Source organism: Chiloscyllium plagiosum, chromosome 42, assembly GCF_004010195.1.
Source record: "Chiloscyllium plagiosum isolate BGI_BamShark_2017 chromosome 42, ASM401019v2, whole genome shotgun sequence".
In the NCBI taxonomy this organism is placed as follows: Eukaryota; Metazoa; Chordata; class Chondrichthyes; order Orectolobiformes; family Hemiscylliidae; genus Chiloscyllium; species Chiloscyllium plagiosum.
Window position 1 is genome coordinate 16,634,553 of NC_057751.1, and position 17,744 is coordinate 16,652,296.

The following is a 17,744-nucleotide window of genomic DNA, read 5'->3' on the forward strand; positions in this document are numbered from 1 at the left end:
TGCACAAAATGGTGGCCGATTGGCTTGTCCACTCCGTCTGCTCTTTGTCTTCCTTCTTTTTTTTCTCCCGGAGAGGAGCAGCAGCGTATTGAATCGGGCAGTCGGCTCGACATCCTGTGCCAGGCAATGGCTGGGGTCCTGACCCAGGACTCTCAGCGAGTTCCCGATGCCCGGCGCGCACAGACCGAGGGGTAGGCCGAGGCCTGGCAATGGTTGGCGCCTGGATCAGGGTTTTCGCTGGTCTGGGATCCCAGGAGCGAGCCCTACGTGGCGATCAAGGTTCTCCCCCACCCCCTTCCCCCTCCCCTCTCCTCGATTATCTTCAGCGATGACAAGGGCAAGGGAAATCAAGGCAGTGAGGGGAAAGTGTGTCAAAATTGAGGAGATCGAGTCGTTGCTGGAAGTGCGGTCCCAGCAACACTTCAAAGTACATGAATAAGAAATGTTTGGAGGGGGACATGGGCCATCCACTCTGTTGGCCGGAGATCAATGATTCCTACTCAGCTGGGAAGTCAGCCACGATTCCAGGAATGCACTACGGGTGAACCCACAATCACGCATGATGACCTTCATCTTGACGACATGACCTGCCTATCTCCCCCCATCTGCCTCTTGCCCACTGAGAGGTTTACTCACGACAGACAGTCTCCGCGGGAGCGAGTAAGCAATGGCGCATTGAGTAGAAGTCATCCTGTTCTCCTGTCTGTGGAGATTGTGCGCACAGCCCTCAGGAGGAGTTGACTATTCCCGGTGTTGCGAAGCTGGTGTGTGTAAAATGGGGGAAAGCATCGCGTGGTCCCTTTAGAAGACGGTGGGTTTTTTTTCTGCGCTTCGAGATTAGATTTAAGAATGGATGTCTGAACAGCGGCCTTTACACAGAGAATTGAAATGTTTTGTATCGAATGGCCAAGCTGTAGTTTTTAATCAAGACAATAGGTTTTAAGTCTGATGTTTTGACAAGGTAGGATCAATTGTATTTTGAGAAATTGATGTGTCATCATGGGTATAAAAGTAGGGGGCAGTTGGACATTGCCCCAGAGATAACTGGCATCTTTGAGGAGAAAATGAGGTCTGCAGATGCTGGAGATGAGAGCTGAGAATGTGTTGCTGGAAAAGCGCAGCAGGTCAGGCAGCATCCAAGGAACAGGAGAATCGACGTTTCGGGCATGAGCCCTTCTTCTCATAACTGGCATCTTGCCTCAGTTAACAATTCCCAAGTCTCGAAAGGGAAATTAGCTCTCACTGTCACCTATGTATTAGAGAAAGCGTCATATAAATAAACAACGGTACCAAGGCCGGAAAAAGGCATTCCCGATTGGAGAATCGGTGGGAGCATTCCTGGCAGAAGGAAGAGTCACCGATGGCCAACCACCTGGACCCATGCAGCGGAGTGTGTCCCTATCGGTCCACGCCGAGAGTGGTTTGTGGGAGCACCCAGCACCGATTCTGGGATGCCAGGGAGAGGCTGGATAGGCTGGGGCTGTTTTCCCTGGAGCGTCGGAGGCTGAGGGGGGTGACCTGATAGACGTTTATGAAATCATGAGGGGGGGGCATGGATCGGGTAAAAAGAGAAGGTCTTTTCCCTGGGGTGGGGGAGTCCAGAACTAGAGGGGCATAGGTTTAGGGTGAGAGGGGAAAGATATAAAAGGGACCTAAAGAGCAACGTTTTCACACAGAAGGTGGAGCTGTTTTCCCTGGAGCGTCGGAGGCTGAGGGAGGGGTGACCTTATCGAGGTTTATGAAATAATGAGGGGGGGGGCATGGATAGGGTGAATAGACGGCACGGTGGCACAGTGGTTAGCACTGCTGCCTCACAGCGGACCCGGGTTCAATTCCCGCCTCAGGCGACTGACTGTGTGGAGTTTGCACGTTCTCCCCGTGTCTGCGTGGGTTTCCTCCGGGTGCTCCGGTTTCCTCCCACAGTCCAAAAAGATGTGCAGGGTCAGGTGAATTGGCCATGCTAAATTGCCCGTAGTGTTAGGTAAGGGGTAAATGTAGGGGCATGGGTGGGTTTCGCTTCGGCGGGTCGGTGTGGACTTGTTGGGCCGAAGGCCTGTTTCTACACTGTAATGTAATCTAATCTAGACGAATTTCTCTTCTCCTAGGGTAGGGGAGTCCAGAACATAGGTTTAAGGTGAGAGAGGGGAAAGATTTAAAAGGGACCTGAGGGGCAATCTTTTCACACAGAGGGTGGTGTGTGTGTGTGTGTGTGTGTGTGGAGTGAGCTGCCTGAGGAAGTGGTGGAGACTGGTACAATTACAACAGTTAAAAGGTATCTGGATGGGGATATGAGTCAAGTGCTGGCAAATGGGACTAGATTAATTCAAGATTTGGACCGAAGGGTCTGTTTCCTTGCTTTACAGCCCTACAACTCTCATAATTACACAGTAATGTGTTGGGTTTTTAAGAGGAGGGAAACAATGAGGCTGATGGGGAAGTTCACCAGTTGAAGGTTCTGGGAAGTAACGATAATGGTGGAACACAATGTCAACATTGTGGCGCCACAGTGAGCAGGAAGCGTGTGATATAGAAATGGAATGTAGAAAATAAATTATTCTCTGAATGGGAAAGGGAAACAAATACAGGGCTTTCTGCACCGATTATGACCAGTAATGTGACAAGAACACCACTTCCTTTTGAACCCTTTATTTTCCAATGCCGTATCAGATACAGTTATGCCTGATCAGGCAGTCAGCTCTAACACATTAAATGGCTGAGATATAATTTACCTAATCCGATTTACCTCACGATTCCTTCACATCTTTGATGGCTCTCACTGCCTCCCCCTTGCTTGGGACTCGACGAATTCTTCCCTCACTTGCTATAAAGTTGCTTAAAATGACAAGGGGGTCAGCCATTGACCGCAGCTCTCCCATCCCCAGGAAGTGCATTTTCCGCCAGGCTTTCGGGTCTTTGGCCGTCCCAGAGAGACAGAGGGCAGACGGACCTACGGGAGGGTAGTGGACAACAGAAACAGCTGGAGAAACTCAGCTGACACGTCCGAGTCCACCTTTCGAGGCTGATGCATCCATTCTCTGGCAGTCCACTGCTCGACCTGCTGACTTTCTCCAGCACTTCCTTATTTATTTCAGAGGTCTCCTTACTTGAGGAAGGACGTACTGGCACTGGAGGGGGTGCAGAGGAGGTTCACGAGGTTGATTCCGGAGTTGAGGGGCTTGGCTTCTGAGGAGAGATGAAGTAGACTGGGACTGGACACATTTGGAATTTGGAAAAATTAGGTGGTTGGGGGGGGCTTTCTCGAAACATATAAAATATTGACAGGAATAGACAAGATAGAAGCAGGAAGGCTGTTCCCACTGAGACTAGAGCTCAGGAGAATAGCCTCAAAATAAGGGGGGAGCAGAGTTAGATGGTGCTAAACCACCCCAAGGATTGTGACTCGGTGGTATTCCCTTCCCAGTGAAGCAGTTGAGGCTATCTCGTTGAATGTTTTCAAGGCACAGATGGATTTTTGAACAGTGAAGGGACTAAGGGTTATGGTGAGCGGGCGGGGAAGTGGAGCTGAGTCCACATTAAGACCAGCCACGACCTTACAGGCTTACGTGGCCAAATGGCCTTCCGCTGCTCCCATTTCTGAAGTTCTTTCGCAGCTCAGGGGTGTTTGAAGACAACGTCAGCTCCGACGCCAAGCTCATGGTTTACAGAGCCCTCGTGTACGGCGCCGAGACCCAGACTGTCGACAGCAGACAACCCCGAGGAGGTGCTGGGGCCGCCCCCACCGACGCGACGGACGCACCAACACCGGCATTCTGGACCAGGCCAACGTCGCCAGCATCGAGACACTGCCCCAAGTGTAGAGGGTCTGCGGGAGCCCCACTGGTCTGTGCGCCTACGGACTCCCTCCCACCTAACCCCACCCCGAGAGTCCACCTCGTCTGCAAGGGACCACCAATGAATGATGACCAACTTGCAATTGTGCGCGCCGTTTTCCCAACCGGAAGAGTTTAAATCCGTCATCCAATGCGCACCTTCAATAAACAGTCCGCTGCTGTAAAATCCAAGAATATTTCCTGCTTTTCATTTGATTGGAACATCGGGACAATTCTGTCTTTGGCTGCAGTTTGCCCTGGTGCTGTTCAGCCCATGTTTAAGGTTCAGCCACATATTTTTGGTCATCACTCTTCGATTGCAGATCTCAATGAAAAGACCATCATTTAATGCCCAACCCCGAACTGTCCTGGAGAAGGTGCTGGTGGTGACTTGCCGTCTTGAGCCACCGCAGTGTGCGGGCACCCACTGGGCTGTTGGGAAGGCCCGAGGCTTTAACCCAGCCACCGTCAGGGCACGGCACCATAATTCCAAGTCGGGATGGTGAGTGACCGGGAGAGGAGGTCGGAGGGGGTGGTGTTCCCACGCACCTGCTGCCCCTTGTCCTTCGAGATGGTGACGGTCACAGGTTTTGGAAGGTGCTGTCAGAGGAGCCTTGGTAGGACACTGCAGTGCATCTCGGAGACGGGGCACAATTCCGCGTGCGTAAAGTGAGCAGTTCGGGTCTGGAATGAAGGCATCCGAGAGGACTTTCAATAAGCGTTTTCGGCAGAAATAATGACGGGGGAAAGGTCAGGCGATTGGCGTCAGGCTAAAATGCTCAGAGGGCCGGCACGGACGTAATGCGCAGAACGGCCTCCTTCTGTGACACAGCGACTGTGTGCTCCAGAGTGGTGGAAGGAACGAATATTGAGGTCTGGTGAATGGGTTGCCCAATCCCAATAGGGGCGGCACAGTGGCTCAGTGGTTAGCACCGCTGCCTCACAGCACCAGGGACCCGGGTTCGATTCCAGCCTCGGGCAACTATCTGTGTAGAGTTTGCACATTCTCCCCGTGTCTGCGTGGGTTTCCTCCGGGTGCTCCAGTTTCGCCCCTCAGTCCAAAGATGTGCAGGTTAGGGTGAATTGGCCATGCTGAATTACCCATAGTGCTCAGGGATGTGTAGGTTAGGGTGGATTGGCCATGCTGAATTACCCATAGTGCTCAGTGATGTGCAGGTTAGGGTGGATTGGCCATGCTGAATTACCCATAGTGCTCAGGGATGTGCAGGTTAGGGGGGATTGGCCATGCTAAGTTACCCATAGTGCTCAGGGATGTGTAGGTTAGGGTGGATTGGCCGTGCTGAATTACCCATAGTGCTCAGGGATGTGCAGGTCAGGGTGAATTGGCCGTGCTGAATTACCCATAGTGCTCAGGGATGTGCAGGTCAGGGTGAATTGGCAGTGTTAAATTGCCCATAGTGTTAGGTGCATTAATCAGAGGGAAATGGGTCTGGGTGGGTTACTCTTCACAGGGTCGGTGTGGACTGGTTGGGCCGAAGGGCCTGTTTCCACACTGTAGGGAATGTAATCTAATCAACTGGGCTTCCACAGGGCAAGCGGGGAGTATTCCATCACATTCTGGACTTGTGCCTTGTCATCGGTGGGACAGGCTTTGGGAGGGGAGGGCAGTCGGGAGACGAGTCGTATGAAGTGGGATCGGACCAAGTAGGTGTTACAGAGTCCGTGAGTGAATCAGTTGGACCCCCTACAGTCCAGTTACTACCATGATAACGCCTTTCCCAGCCCCTGGACTATCTGGCTCTGTCAAAACTCAGTTTTCCCAGTTTGGCCGGTTCGCATATCAAGGTTTCCGGATTGTTAAATCAATGTGTAATCATAAAGCAACGGTTACCTAACGTTACTCGTTAAAATGGGGTTCGGCTGCCTGTAGGTAATGAGGTGGGTTCCGTGCTGGAAATATACAGACTGTGACACAATCTACCTGGATCCCGTACCCTATTTCAAAGACAAAATTCGGCCACATTTTGTAACAGCAAAATAATTTAAAAAGACGCGACAAAAAGTGGCTCACGGCAGCAGTTTGGTTTCTAATGTCTACGTTCCACAGTTTAAGGCACCCACGTGTACGGTAGCAACTGCCAATCGAGGGTCTTCCTTAACAACGCAAAGCAGCCCCTTATCTAGGTTCCCTGTTGACCAGCCGTAGTGGTCTCTAGTTTGGGAACAGCTTCGCTTTGATGGGGCAGACGCTGATCTTTCAAAGAAGTCGTTATGATGATGACAACGATGACGACGACGAGGATCACCAGCCCCACGGCCACTCCCAGAATAATTTTCCACTTCCTGTTCCTCGATGCTTCCTGTATGGCCACCTGTTTCGATGTCTTCTGAAACAGTTTCCCCTTCAAAGGTCAGAGCACACACCGTTACCCTCAAACAAATCACGGATACGATCATCTTTGAGTCTCGTGATACAAGGAAAGACTGTTATCATTCATATAGAACAGAAGAGGGCCTTTGGATAGGGTAAATAGACAAGGTCTTTTCCCTGGGGTGGGGGAGTCCAGAACTAGAGGGGCATAGGTTTAGGGTGAGAGGGGAAAGATATCAAAGGAACCTCAGGGGCAATTTTTGCACACAGAGGGTGGTGCGTGTATGGAATGAGCTGCCAGAGGAAGGGGCAGAGGCTGGTACAATTGTAACATTTAAAAGGCATCCGGATGGGGACATGAATAGGGAGGCGTTAGTGGGATATGGGCCAAGTGCTGCCAAATGGGACCAGTTGAATTTGATCTGACTGGCTGGCCCAGATGAGTTGGGCCGAAGGGTTCTGTTTCTGCGACTCTAGGTCGTTTAAGCAACCTCTTGGCACACTTGTCTTCAGGATAAGGGTGAGGGCATTCAGGCACAACAGTGTGAACGTTCCTCCCCCTCCTCCTCCTCCCCCCTCCCACCCCAACGTCACGGTTAAACAAAGGGTTCGCCAAGTTCCATTCAGAGTCATGATTGCGAGAAGGTATCCGCGCTGATTTGCTTTCTTTTAAAAACGAAACGTACAACCAATCCTCAAATCCACTCTCGAGAAGAGATTCCACTCCCCTGACCGGATTGGATCAGTCTAAGGCAAATCCGCGCGCCACACAAGTTGGGATCCCCGAGGTTTTGCTCACCGCTTCCTGCAGCTGCTCAGCTCTCTCATCCAAGACCTGCAGTTTGTCCTCTCGCTCCTTCACCTTCTTCACGTTGGCGTACATCACCTCCACCACCTCGTCGGCTTGCTGCTGCAGCCGAGCGATTTCGGAGTTATTCGTCCCCTGCGAGGCAACGGGATCACAGTGAGAGACCGAGAAGGACCCTTGGCACAATGCAGTAGGAAATAATTGTCCATCTCTCTCTCTCTCTCTCTCTCCCCCTTGCCTGAGGAAGCATTAATCGAACTATGTGAGTCTGAATATCAGGAAAGGAATCAACTTCCTGAGGAAGTGGTGGATTTAAAATGTTTAAAAGACATTTGGATGAGTACACGACCAGGAAAGGTATGGAGGGATATGGGCCAGGAGCAGGCAGGTGGGACTAGCTTAGTTTGGGATTAGGGTCGGTATGGGCTGGTTGGGCCGAAGGGTCTGCTTCCGTGCTGTATGAAAGGCCGAGGGGTTGACCCAACGGGGGTGTTTAAAATCCTGAAAGCTTTCCGAGGGAGTGGAATTCAGAGGAAATGTTTCTTTCTGTTGGTGGAAGAGCAGAACCTGCCAATATCAGACAGCGTCCCGAAAAATCTCATCGGGAGGTCCAGAAGGAACCTCGTTCCCAGACTGCGGCACAGGATGTGGAATGCGCTCCCACAGGCTGAAGTCAATCATATCAATGTACCTGAGTAGGGGGGTTAGAAACACACGGGGGGGGAGGAGACATTACAGAGTTCCAATTAAAGATTTAGACAGTGAAAATTGGGAGGAAGCTCAAATCCTGGTCAGGAGCAATGGGCTGAATGGCCTTACGTAAGCTGATGTGTGAAACAATTTCCCCCGGCCCCCCTCAAAAAACACACACATACAGCACACATCCATTCTGACAACAAGAAACATCTTCTTTCAACCTATGTCCTTTCGCTCTCCAACAAAGAAATCCACTTGTGGCTCAGTGGTTAGCACTGCTGCCTCACGGTGCCAGGGAGCCGGGTTCGATTCCAGCCTCGGGCAACTGTCTGTGTTGGAGTTTGCACGTTCTTCCCCCCCACCCCCGACCCCGTGTCTACATGGTGCTCTGATTTCCTCCCACAATCCAAGGGTGTACAGGTTAGGGTGGATTGGCTGTGCTAAATTGCCCACAGCATCCAGGGAGGTGCAGGTTATGCTGGATTGCCATGGGAAATCAGGGTTAGAAGTTGAGTCTGGCTGGGATGCTCTTCGGAGGGTCAGTGCGGACTCAATGGGCTGAACGGCCTGCCTCCACACTGTAAGGAAGCTGTGATCCTTGCAAATAGAGTCATAGAGTCATAGAGATGTACAGCACGGAAACAGACCCTTCGGTCCAACCCGTCCATGCTGACCAGATATCCCAACCCACCTGCCAGCACCCGGCCCATATCCCTCCATACCCTTCCTATTCATATACCCATCCAAATGCCTTTTAAATGTTGCAATTGTACCAGCCTCCACCACATCCTCTGGCAGCTCATTCCATACACGTACCACCCTCTGCGTGAAAAGGTTGTCCTGTAGGTCTCTTTTATATCTTTCCCCTCTCACCCTAAACCTATACCCTCTAGTTCTGGACTCCACAGCCCTAGGGAAAAGACTATCTTCTTATCCTATCCATGCCCCTCATAATTTTGTAAACCTCTATAAGGTCACCCCTCAGCCTCCGATGCTCTAGGGAAAACAGCCCCTGCTTTCCCAAAATGCAGCACCTTGCATTTATCTGAATTAAACTCCATCTGCCACTTCTCAGCCCATTGGCCCATCTGGTCCAGATCCTGTTGTAATCTGAGGTAACCCTCTTTGCTGTCCACTACACCTCCAATTTTGGTGTCATCTGCAAACTTACTAACTGTACCTCTTATGCACATATCCAAAATCATTTATGTAAATGACAAAAAGTAGAGGGCCCAGCACCGATCTTTGTGGCACTCCACTGGTCACAGGCCTCCAGTCTGAAAAGCAACCCTTCACCATCACCCTCTGTCTTCTACCTTTGAGCCAGTTCTGTATCCAAATGGCTAGTTCTCCCTGTATCCCATGAGATCTAACCTTGCTAACCAGTCTCCCATGGGGAACCTTGTCGAATGCCTTACTGAAGTCCATACAGATCACAACTACTGCTCTGCCCTCATCAATCCTCTTTGTTACTTCTTCAAAAAACTCAATCAAGTTTGTGAGACATGATTTCCCACGCATAAAGCCATGTTGACTTTGCCGAATCAGTCCTTGTCTTTCCAAATACATGCCCATCCTGTGCCTCAGGCTTCCCTCCAACAACTTGCCCACCACTGAGGTCAGGCTCACCGGTCTATAGTTCCCTGTCTTAAACAGTGGCACCACGTTTGCCAACCTCCAGTCTTCCGGCACCTCACCTGTGATTATCGACGATACAAACATCTCAGCAAGAGACCACAACCGCATTTTATCACATCAATTGCCAACTAAACTCAGGCTGGGATGCCCACCTGTCTCAATGCCAGTCCAGATCCATGGCAAGGGCTCATGGCAGCCCATCTGGTAAAACCTGCCTGATATGAAGGGTAGGAAAACCAAGACTGGGAGAACCCTGGGTGCCATCGGGAAAACCAAGCAGGTTATTCAGTGAACATTAGACACAGCTCACAGTGTGGTGCTAGAAAAACACTGTGTGTGTGTGTGTGTGAGAGAGAGAGAGAGATGCCTGTGAGAGGATGCGTGCATCGATGTGAGTGTGGGGGATGTTTGTGTGTGTATATGAGTGAGAGAGGCTCACACACACCCGGTGGTGGTGGTGGGGGGGTGGGGGGGGGGGCAAGGTGGAATTGCTGTTGTTTTTGGAGTTGTATTCCAGGGACAGGCAGTACCTGGGGACAGATCAGGTCAGGCAACACCCGAGGAGCAGGAGAATCGACGTTTCGGGCCTGACCCCTTAATCAGGAAAGGTGACTCCTCACAGTCTGTCTGAGGAGAATAATACATGTCGCTGCAGACGTTGAACTGGATTGATCAAAATTTAGGATTATCTAAGCCTCCTCCGACACTCAGTTCCACTCCATGCCCTCATCTGTGGTTAAATCCTCGGAATGAGGGCATCGCTGGCATTTATTGCCCAGGGGCCAGTTTGAGAGTCATCCACATCACTGTGGGTCTGGAGTCACATGTAGACCAGACCAGGCAAGGAGGGGCGAGGGCAGTTTCCTTCCCTGAAGGTCATCAGTGAGCCTGATGAGTTTTTCCTCCAAGTGCTTTTAGGTCACTTCAGGGGGAGCGCACCCCCCCCCCCCTCCATTTTTCGGGAATGGTGAAAGATTACCGGGTGGCGTTGCCCGAGTCTGCTTCTGCAGCCACTGTTTAAAAGCTGGTTGCCAAAGCAAGTGAAGACAGTCTTTACAGGTCGCCGGAGATCTAGGACAATGGCAGTTACGGCTGGGCCCGACCTTTAACAGTGTCCTTTAAAATGGCGTGGAGCCTTTTTAGAGTCGTAGAGCTGCACAGCACGGAAACCGACCCGTACTCAAAAGCCTCCAAAACCCGACGTTCTGTCCCCAGGTCCTGCCTGTCCCTGGAATACAACTCCAAAGACAACAGCAATTCCACCCCACCACACCCCCATCCCCCCCAATAGTGTGTGTGTGTGTATGAGCGTGTGTGTGAGAGAGGGTCTGTGGGAGTCTCTCTCTCTCACACACACACACATACTGTAGGGAACCTAACCTAATCTTATTGTTCCAGTTGCATGATAATGTGATCTTTTGCTATAAATTCTGTCCCCTACGGTCCTGCTGTACAGCCACCTGATGAAGGAGCGTCACTCCGAAAGCAAGTGCTTCCAAATAAAACCTGTTGGACTGCAACCTGGCGTCGTGCGAATTTTTAACCCTGTCCACCCCAGTCCGACACCACCACATCATACCTTTGGCCAAAGAGACAGGTCCTCGAAGGCAATTTATAGGAGATTTATAAGGCAGGGGTCTTTTTTAACGCGGAGTGTAACAGTACCAGCAGCAAAATGGGGCGGGATGCGGGAGAAGGAGAGGGGAGTGTGGGGCTGGAGGTTACGCTTTGGAAATTGTTCTGCCCTCCTCTTGGTGGGGGGGGGGGGGGGGGCAGCATTCCAATAGGCTGGCTCCAGTGCCAAGGCAGAGGGGCTGGGCTGATCATCTGACAGGTCATTCAACCACGGGGGGCATCGCAGCCAAACCTGACCGCTTTGGTTTTTTTTATTGTTTTTGAACGTGTCCCAATCACAGCATGCGAACCAACAGCAGAGAGAGGAAAATAAATAAACGCGATTGATTAGCTCCGAGCAATGAAACAGAGCAATTTGCCTCCTGTGTTAGGTTGGACCCCACACTCCCAAGGAGCAGTGGGGGGAAGGCGAGGGGAGCTGTCATTTTCAGGTTATTTGCAGCCCCAGAGAAAGATACAAGGTGAGAAAATAGAGAGCTGACAGTCTGGCTGCAGGCTTGATCTCCCGTCCTTTCACACTGACCCCGAGAGATTTCACAGAGAGCACTTTCGATTTCGACAAGAGACAGACAAAGCAGGGTTTTGGAGGGGGGAGTGAAATGTTGAACTTACCATTCCTGTTGCTTCCCTGGTTTTGACTCTCTCTCTCTCTCTCTCTCTGTGATTGTCCCTTGGAGCCTGGGCTATTTTAAACTCAAAAGACTTGGAGTTTCCCCAGTCCCCTTGCAACGCCTCCTCTTTCCCACGAACAAGTCAGAACTTAGCTTCCGGGAGCCTGTGTGTGTGTGTGTGTGTGACAGCAATATACAAACATCCCCCTTGAAGCTCCTACAGAATCAATCGGGCTTGCTGGGCAGAGACTCGATGGGCTGAGTGGCCGCCCCTTAAAGGTGGCGGGGGGGGTGGAGGATGGAATTTTTTTCTTACAGAGAGCTTCAGAAAACATTTGCTTTCATGCAAGCTTTGTCACCCTGTCCAGACAGCGGAATAAAACAAAAATTGCTGAGGAAGCAGATTCTTTCTGTGGGGCGCTGGCCTGGAATACTAATGCCCACTCCAATCCGAACATGTTGGCATTTTTCAAAAAAAGGGCACTTCAAGTCACCATGAAAACACGAAACGTGGAGTCATAGAGATGTCCAATGCGGAAACAGACCCTTCCCTCCAACCAGTCCATGCTGACCCAGATATCCCAATCCAAACCCAAATGCCAGCATTTGGCCCTCCAAACCCATCCTGTCCAGATGCCTTTTAAATGCTGTAATCGTACCAGCCTCTGCCACTTCCTCTGGCAGCTCCTTCCATACACGCACCACACTTCAGTTGGCTGAGATTAGCCATCCTTCCAAAAAACAGGATGGGGCACGGCTGGTCTAACTCTTTCCCCCTTTCGGAAGACATGAAAGCCCAGAACTAATGTGGTTCTGCACGCACCGTGACAGAATTACTTTTCATTCCTTCCACAGTCTGCCACAAGGATCGTTTCTGGGTCCACTATTTTTCATCATTTATATAAATGATTTGGAGGCGAGCATAAGAGGTACAGTTAGTAAGTTTGCAGATGACAAACTTCCTTGTAGGTGGAAGGTGTAGTGGACAGTGAAGAGAGGAGGTGTAGTGGACAGTGAAGAGGGGAGGTGTAGTGGAGGTGGAAGAGGGGAGGTGTAGTGGACAGTGAAGAGGGGAGGTGTAGTGGACAGTGAAGAGGGGAGGTGTAGTGGACAGTGAAGAGGGGAGGTGTAGTGGACAGTGAAGAGGGGAGGTGTAGTGGACAGTGAAGAGGGGAGGTGTAGTGGACAGTGAAGAGGGGAGGTGTAGTGGACAGTGAAGAGGGGAGGTGTAGTGGACAGTGAAGAGGGGAGGTGTAGTGGACAGTGAAGAGGGGAGGTGTAGTGGACAGTGAAGAGGGGAGGTGTAGTGGACAGTGAAGAGGGGAGGTGTAGTGGACAGTGAAGAGGGGAGGTGTAGTTGGAGTACAGGTTCATAGCTCCTTGAAAGTGGAGTCGCAGGTAGATAGGATAGTGAAGGCAGCGTTTGGTATGCTTTCCTTTATTGGTCAGAGTATTGAGTACAGGAGTTGGGAGGTCATGTTGCGGCTGTACAGGACATTGGTTAGGCCCCTTTTGGAATACTGTGTTCAGTTCTGGTCTCTCTGCTGGAGGAAGGATGTTGTTAAAGTTGAAAAGGTTCAGAAAAGATTTACAAGGATGTTGCCAGTGTAGGAAGGTTTGAGCTATAAGGAGAGGCTGAATAGGCCGGAGCTACTTTCCCTGGAGTGTTGGAGGCTGAGGGGTGACCTTGTAGAGGTTTATAAAATCATGAGGGGGCATGGATAGGGTAAATAGACAAGATCTTTTCCCTGGGGTGGGGGAGTCCAGAACTAGAGGGGCACAGGTTTAGGGTGAGGGGGGAAAGATATAAAAGGGGCAACTTTTTCACGCAGAGGGTGGTACGTGTATGGAATGAGCTGCCAGAGGAAGTGGTGGAGGCTGGTACAATTGCAACATTTAAAAGGCATCTGGGTGGGTACATTAACAGGAAGGGTTTAGAGGGATATGGGCCAAATTCTGGCAAATGGGAGTGGATTAATTTAGGATATCGAGTGGGCATGGAGGACTTTGACTGAAGGGTCTGTTTCCGTGATGTACATCTCTATGACTCTTGAACTTTGACAGGAATAGGAAAGGTTTGCAGGGAAATGGGCCAGGAGCAGGCAGCTGGGACTAGTTCCTGTTCAGCACGCACTGGTTGGGCCGAAGGGTCTGTTTCCGTGCTGTATGACTTTTAAGTAATGGTATACAAGGCCTTTTTTGTGCGCGGTTGAAAAGGAGAGACCGCATTTATATATAAAAGCGGTTCTTCCCGAAATGTATTACAGCCAATGAAATGCAGTCTGAGTAAAGGGAGTAGTGTCAACATTATGGAGGGCAGGGAAATGCTATGGGGACCTGGGTTCAAAATCCCACTCAGGAACTGATTGGACTTTCAGTAGACACAGCAGCTGATCCTAGTTCGAGCTGGGCAGTGGGAAGCAATGGAGGAGGAGGTAATCGAAAAAGCAGAGGAGTGGATACCTGTTAAAAACAGGAAAAGAAAATCCGGCCAGGCCCCCAAAGCCTCCCAAGCAAAGGGAGAAACGACAGCTGCACGAGGGAGGGACGGCCAGCTCTTCGGATGGGGAAGTCGGGCGCAAGGAGGGTCATCACCAGAAGAAGAGACAGAGCGCCGTAGGTGAAGAGGAGGGCATTTCCTCCCAACCAGGAAACAACGGGCCCCCCGAAGTCCACCCTCCACCCAGTGAGAACCCGGGGGTACTCACTGCCCCACAGCTACAGGTAACTGAGAGCTGTGGTCCTCTGACAGTCCCACTGTCAGACACAGAACTGGACGGTGCGGACCCTTGCCTTGGCTCAATGACTCCAGAGCAGGTAAATGACCCCAGTGAGGAGCTGGATAGCTACCTCAGCCCAGCGAGGGTCCAGCAGTTCGTGCTCACCATGGGGATGCAGACAGCTACCCCAGAGACAGGACAGTCAAATGGACAATGATAACCCCATAAACTAGGGGTTAAAGAAGGTTCCTTTGCTATCGTAATACAGGGGACCCACTCAGTAATTGGGTTCTACTGAAGCCTCAGCTAAATACTAAGAGACTGGATGGTTAATAAACAGGACTGTAAATACGATAACTGTAAATTTGATTAACTCAATCTGTTCTCTGTAATGTTAAGACATGCAATGTATATATATGAACGGCATGACCAATTGTATAGGTACCAAAGATTTATTTCTATGAATAAAGTATATTTGGAAATTTAAAAAAAATTCAGTGTCCTGACTAACTAGGCACAGTACCTTCAATGGTAACTGTGGGGGTGTATCAGTAATCGTGGTCAGAACCTACCCCACTACTAAGGCCCACATGTGATTCCGGCTCAGAGTTGCGCAGTTGACTCATAACTGCCCTGTGAATTGCCCTCTCAGCTCAAGGGCAATTAGGAGTAGAGTGAACAAACGTTGGCCTCACCCGTGAAGGGTTAATAACAAAAGCAGCAGCCAACTGAACAAAACCAGGCACCCACAAACATCATTTCCTTTTTAACTCATTCACAGGACAAGGGAGTCGCCCATTCCTAATTACCCAGAGGGCAGTTCAGCGTCAACCACATTGCTGTGGGGCTGGAATCACAGACAAGGTAAGGAGGGCAGTCTCCTTCCCTAAAGGACATTAGAGAACCAGGTGGATTTTTCTCCCACCATCGGGCCCATCATTAGATTCTCGATTCCAGTTTTCTTTTGAGTTACGGAATTCCACCGCGGCGGGGTTCAGACCTGGGTCCCTAGAACAATACCTGTGGGGTTAGAATTATGACAGCCTCCGACGCTCCAGGGAAAAACAGCCCCAGCCTATTCAGCCTCTCCCTGTCGCTCCAACCCCCCAACCCTGGGTGTAGGGTTTGCTGGCTGAGCTGTAGGTTTGATATCCAGACGTTTCATTACCTGGCTCGGTAACATCATCAGTGGCGACCTCCAAGTGAAGCGAAGCTGTTGTCTCCTGCTTTCGATTTATATCTTTCTCCTGGATGGGGTTCCTGGGGTTTGTGGTGATGTCATTTCCTGTTCGTTTTCTGAGGGGTTGATAGATGGCATCTAGATCGATGTGCTTGTTTATGGCGTTGGAGTGCCAGGCCTCTAGGAATTCTCTGGCGTGTCTTTGCTTAGCCTGTCCCAGGATAGATATGTTGCCCCAGTCGAAATGGTGTTTTTTTTTTATCCGTGTGTAGGGCTACGAGGGAGAGAGGGCCGTGTCTTTTTGTGGCTAGCTGGTGTTCGTGTATTTTCTTCCTGTTTGTCCTTCGTAGTGTTTGTGGCAGTCCTTGCATGGAATTTTGTAGATGACGTTGGTTTTGTCCATGGGTTGTACTGGGTCTTTTAAGTTTGTTAGTTAACATCCTTGTAAGTGTTTTCTGAACCTTTTCAACTCCTTCGGCCCAACGAGTCCACACAGAGCCTCCGAAGATTGACCCACCCATTCCCCCGACCATGTTACTCTGCTTTCTCCCTGACTAATGCATGGAACCCACACATCCCTGGACACTACGGACAATTAGCATGGCCAATCCACCCTAACCTGCACATCTTTGGATCGTGGGAGGAAGCCAGCGCAGACACAGGGAGAATGTGCAAACTCCACACAGTCGGTCGCCTGAGGCGGGAATCGAACCTGGGTGCCTGGCGCTGTGAGGCAGTGGTGCTGACCACTGAGCCGCCGTGCCGCCCCCAGATTTCAGGTTAATGGTCCAGCGGTAATACCCGCTAGGGCATCGCTTCCCCACATCGCAGACCAAGTCAATCTGATTTTGCTGTGACGCATAGGCACCAGGGAGAGCTGCTCTCTTTCTTTGAAGCTTTCCGATCTCAAAACAAACGGTGAGGCCCTGTCTTTTCAGATTGGAAACCGTTAGCTTCCGGTCCAGAGTGTTCCGCGGCTAAAAGATCGCCCCTGAGACGCGGCCACTGAGCGGCAGAGGGACTGGACAGAGGCACCAGACTGAAGGAACACTGTAACAGAACCAAATGTCACAACCAGTCAGTGCAAGAGTAAATGAATCCTCTGCAGGAGCTCCCCCTACAGGCACATCGATGAATGGGACGCATAGAACATTCCAGCGCAGTAACAGGCACTTCGGCCCCTCGATGTTACACCGACCTGTGGAACCAATCTGAAGCCCATCTAACCTACACCATTCCATTCTCCTCCATGTGCCGATCCAATGGCCAGTTCAATGCCCTTAAAGTTGGCGAGTCCTGTTGCAGGCAGGGTGTTCCACACCCCCTACTACTCTCTGGCTAAAGACACTACCTCTGACATCTGTCCTATATTTATCACCCCCTCAATTTAAAGCTATGTCCCCTTGTGCTAGCCATCGCCATCCAAGGGAAAAGGCTCTCACTGTCCACCCTATTGAACCCTCTGATTATCTTATGCGTCTCAATTAAGTCCTCTCTCAGCTGAAAATGTGTTGCTGGAAAAGCGCAGCAGGTCAGGCAGCATCCAAGGAACAGGAGAATCGACGTTTCGGGCATGAGCCCTTCTTCAGGAAGGTTCCTGAAGAAGGGCTCATGCCCGAAACGTCGATTCTCCTGCTCCCTGGATGCTGCCTGACCTGCTGCGCTTTTCCAGCAACACATTTTCAGCTCTGATCTCCAGCATCTGCAGTCCTCACTTTCTCCTAAGTCCTCTCTCAACCTCCTCACTCTAACGAAAACAGCCTCAAATTATAGAGTCATAGAGATGTACAGCACAGAAACAGACCCTTCGGTCTGATGCCGACCAGATATCCCAATCTAATCTAGTCTATTTTCCAGCACTTGGCCCATATCCCTCTAAACCCTTCCTATTTACATAATCATCCAGATGCATTTCAAATAATACAATTGTACCAGCCTCCACCACATCCTCTGGCAGCTCATTCCATACACATACCACCCTCTGCGTGAAAAAGTTGCCCCTTAGTTCTCTTTTATATCTTTCCCCTCTCACCCTAAACCTATGCCCTCTCGTTCTGGACTCCCCCACCCCAAGGAAAAGACTTTATCTATTTATCCTACCCATGCCCCTCATAATTATGTAAACCTCAGCCTCCGACGCTCCAGGGAAAACAGCCCCAGCCTGTCCAGCCTCTCCCTGTAGCTCAGGTCCTCCAACCCTGGCAACATCCTTGTAAATCTTTTCTGAGCCCTTTCAAGTTTCACAACATCTTTCCGATAGGAAGGAGACCAGAATTGCACGCAATATTCCAACA

The 17,744-nt window shown here is 50.7% G+C and overlaps 1 protein-coding gene across 2 annotated transcripts; it reads right to left on the minus strand.

Moving 5' to 3' along the window:
* Positions 1–5,373: 5,373 nt before the first annotated feature.
* LOC122543201 (vesicle-associated membrane protein 3-like) lies at positions 5,374–15,471 on the minus strand. Of its 2 annotated transcripts, none has more exons than XM_043681648.1 (3): positions 15,439–15,471; positions 6,962–7,105; positions 5,374–6,193 (listed from the first exon to the last, which is right to left on the minus strand). In XM_043681648.1, exons 1-3 carry the CDS (start codon positions 15,454–15,456, stop codon positions 5,972–5,974), a joined length of 384 nt encoding a protein of 127 aa, XP_043537583.1. In that variant the 5' UTR covers positions 15,457–15,471; the 3' UTR covers positions 5,374–5,971. The 2 variants fall into 2 exon arrangements, with proteins under 2 accessions (XP_043537583.1, XP_043537584.1); XM_043681649.1 differs by lacking the exon at positions 15,439–15,471 and adding an exon at positions 11,552–12,101.
* Between the last annotated feature and the right edge of the window lie 2,273 nt (positions 15,472–17,744).

What these genes read in the sequence shown, in the direction of transcription:
- LOC122543201 (XM_043681648.1), bottom strand. An exon ending in CTGAGCAGCTGCAGGAAGCG is followed by an intron (nt 6,194 to 6,961) that starts GTGAGCAAAACC and finishes TGACCTTTGAAG; the next exon opens with GGGAAACTGTTTCAGAAGAC.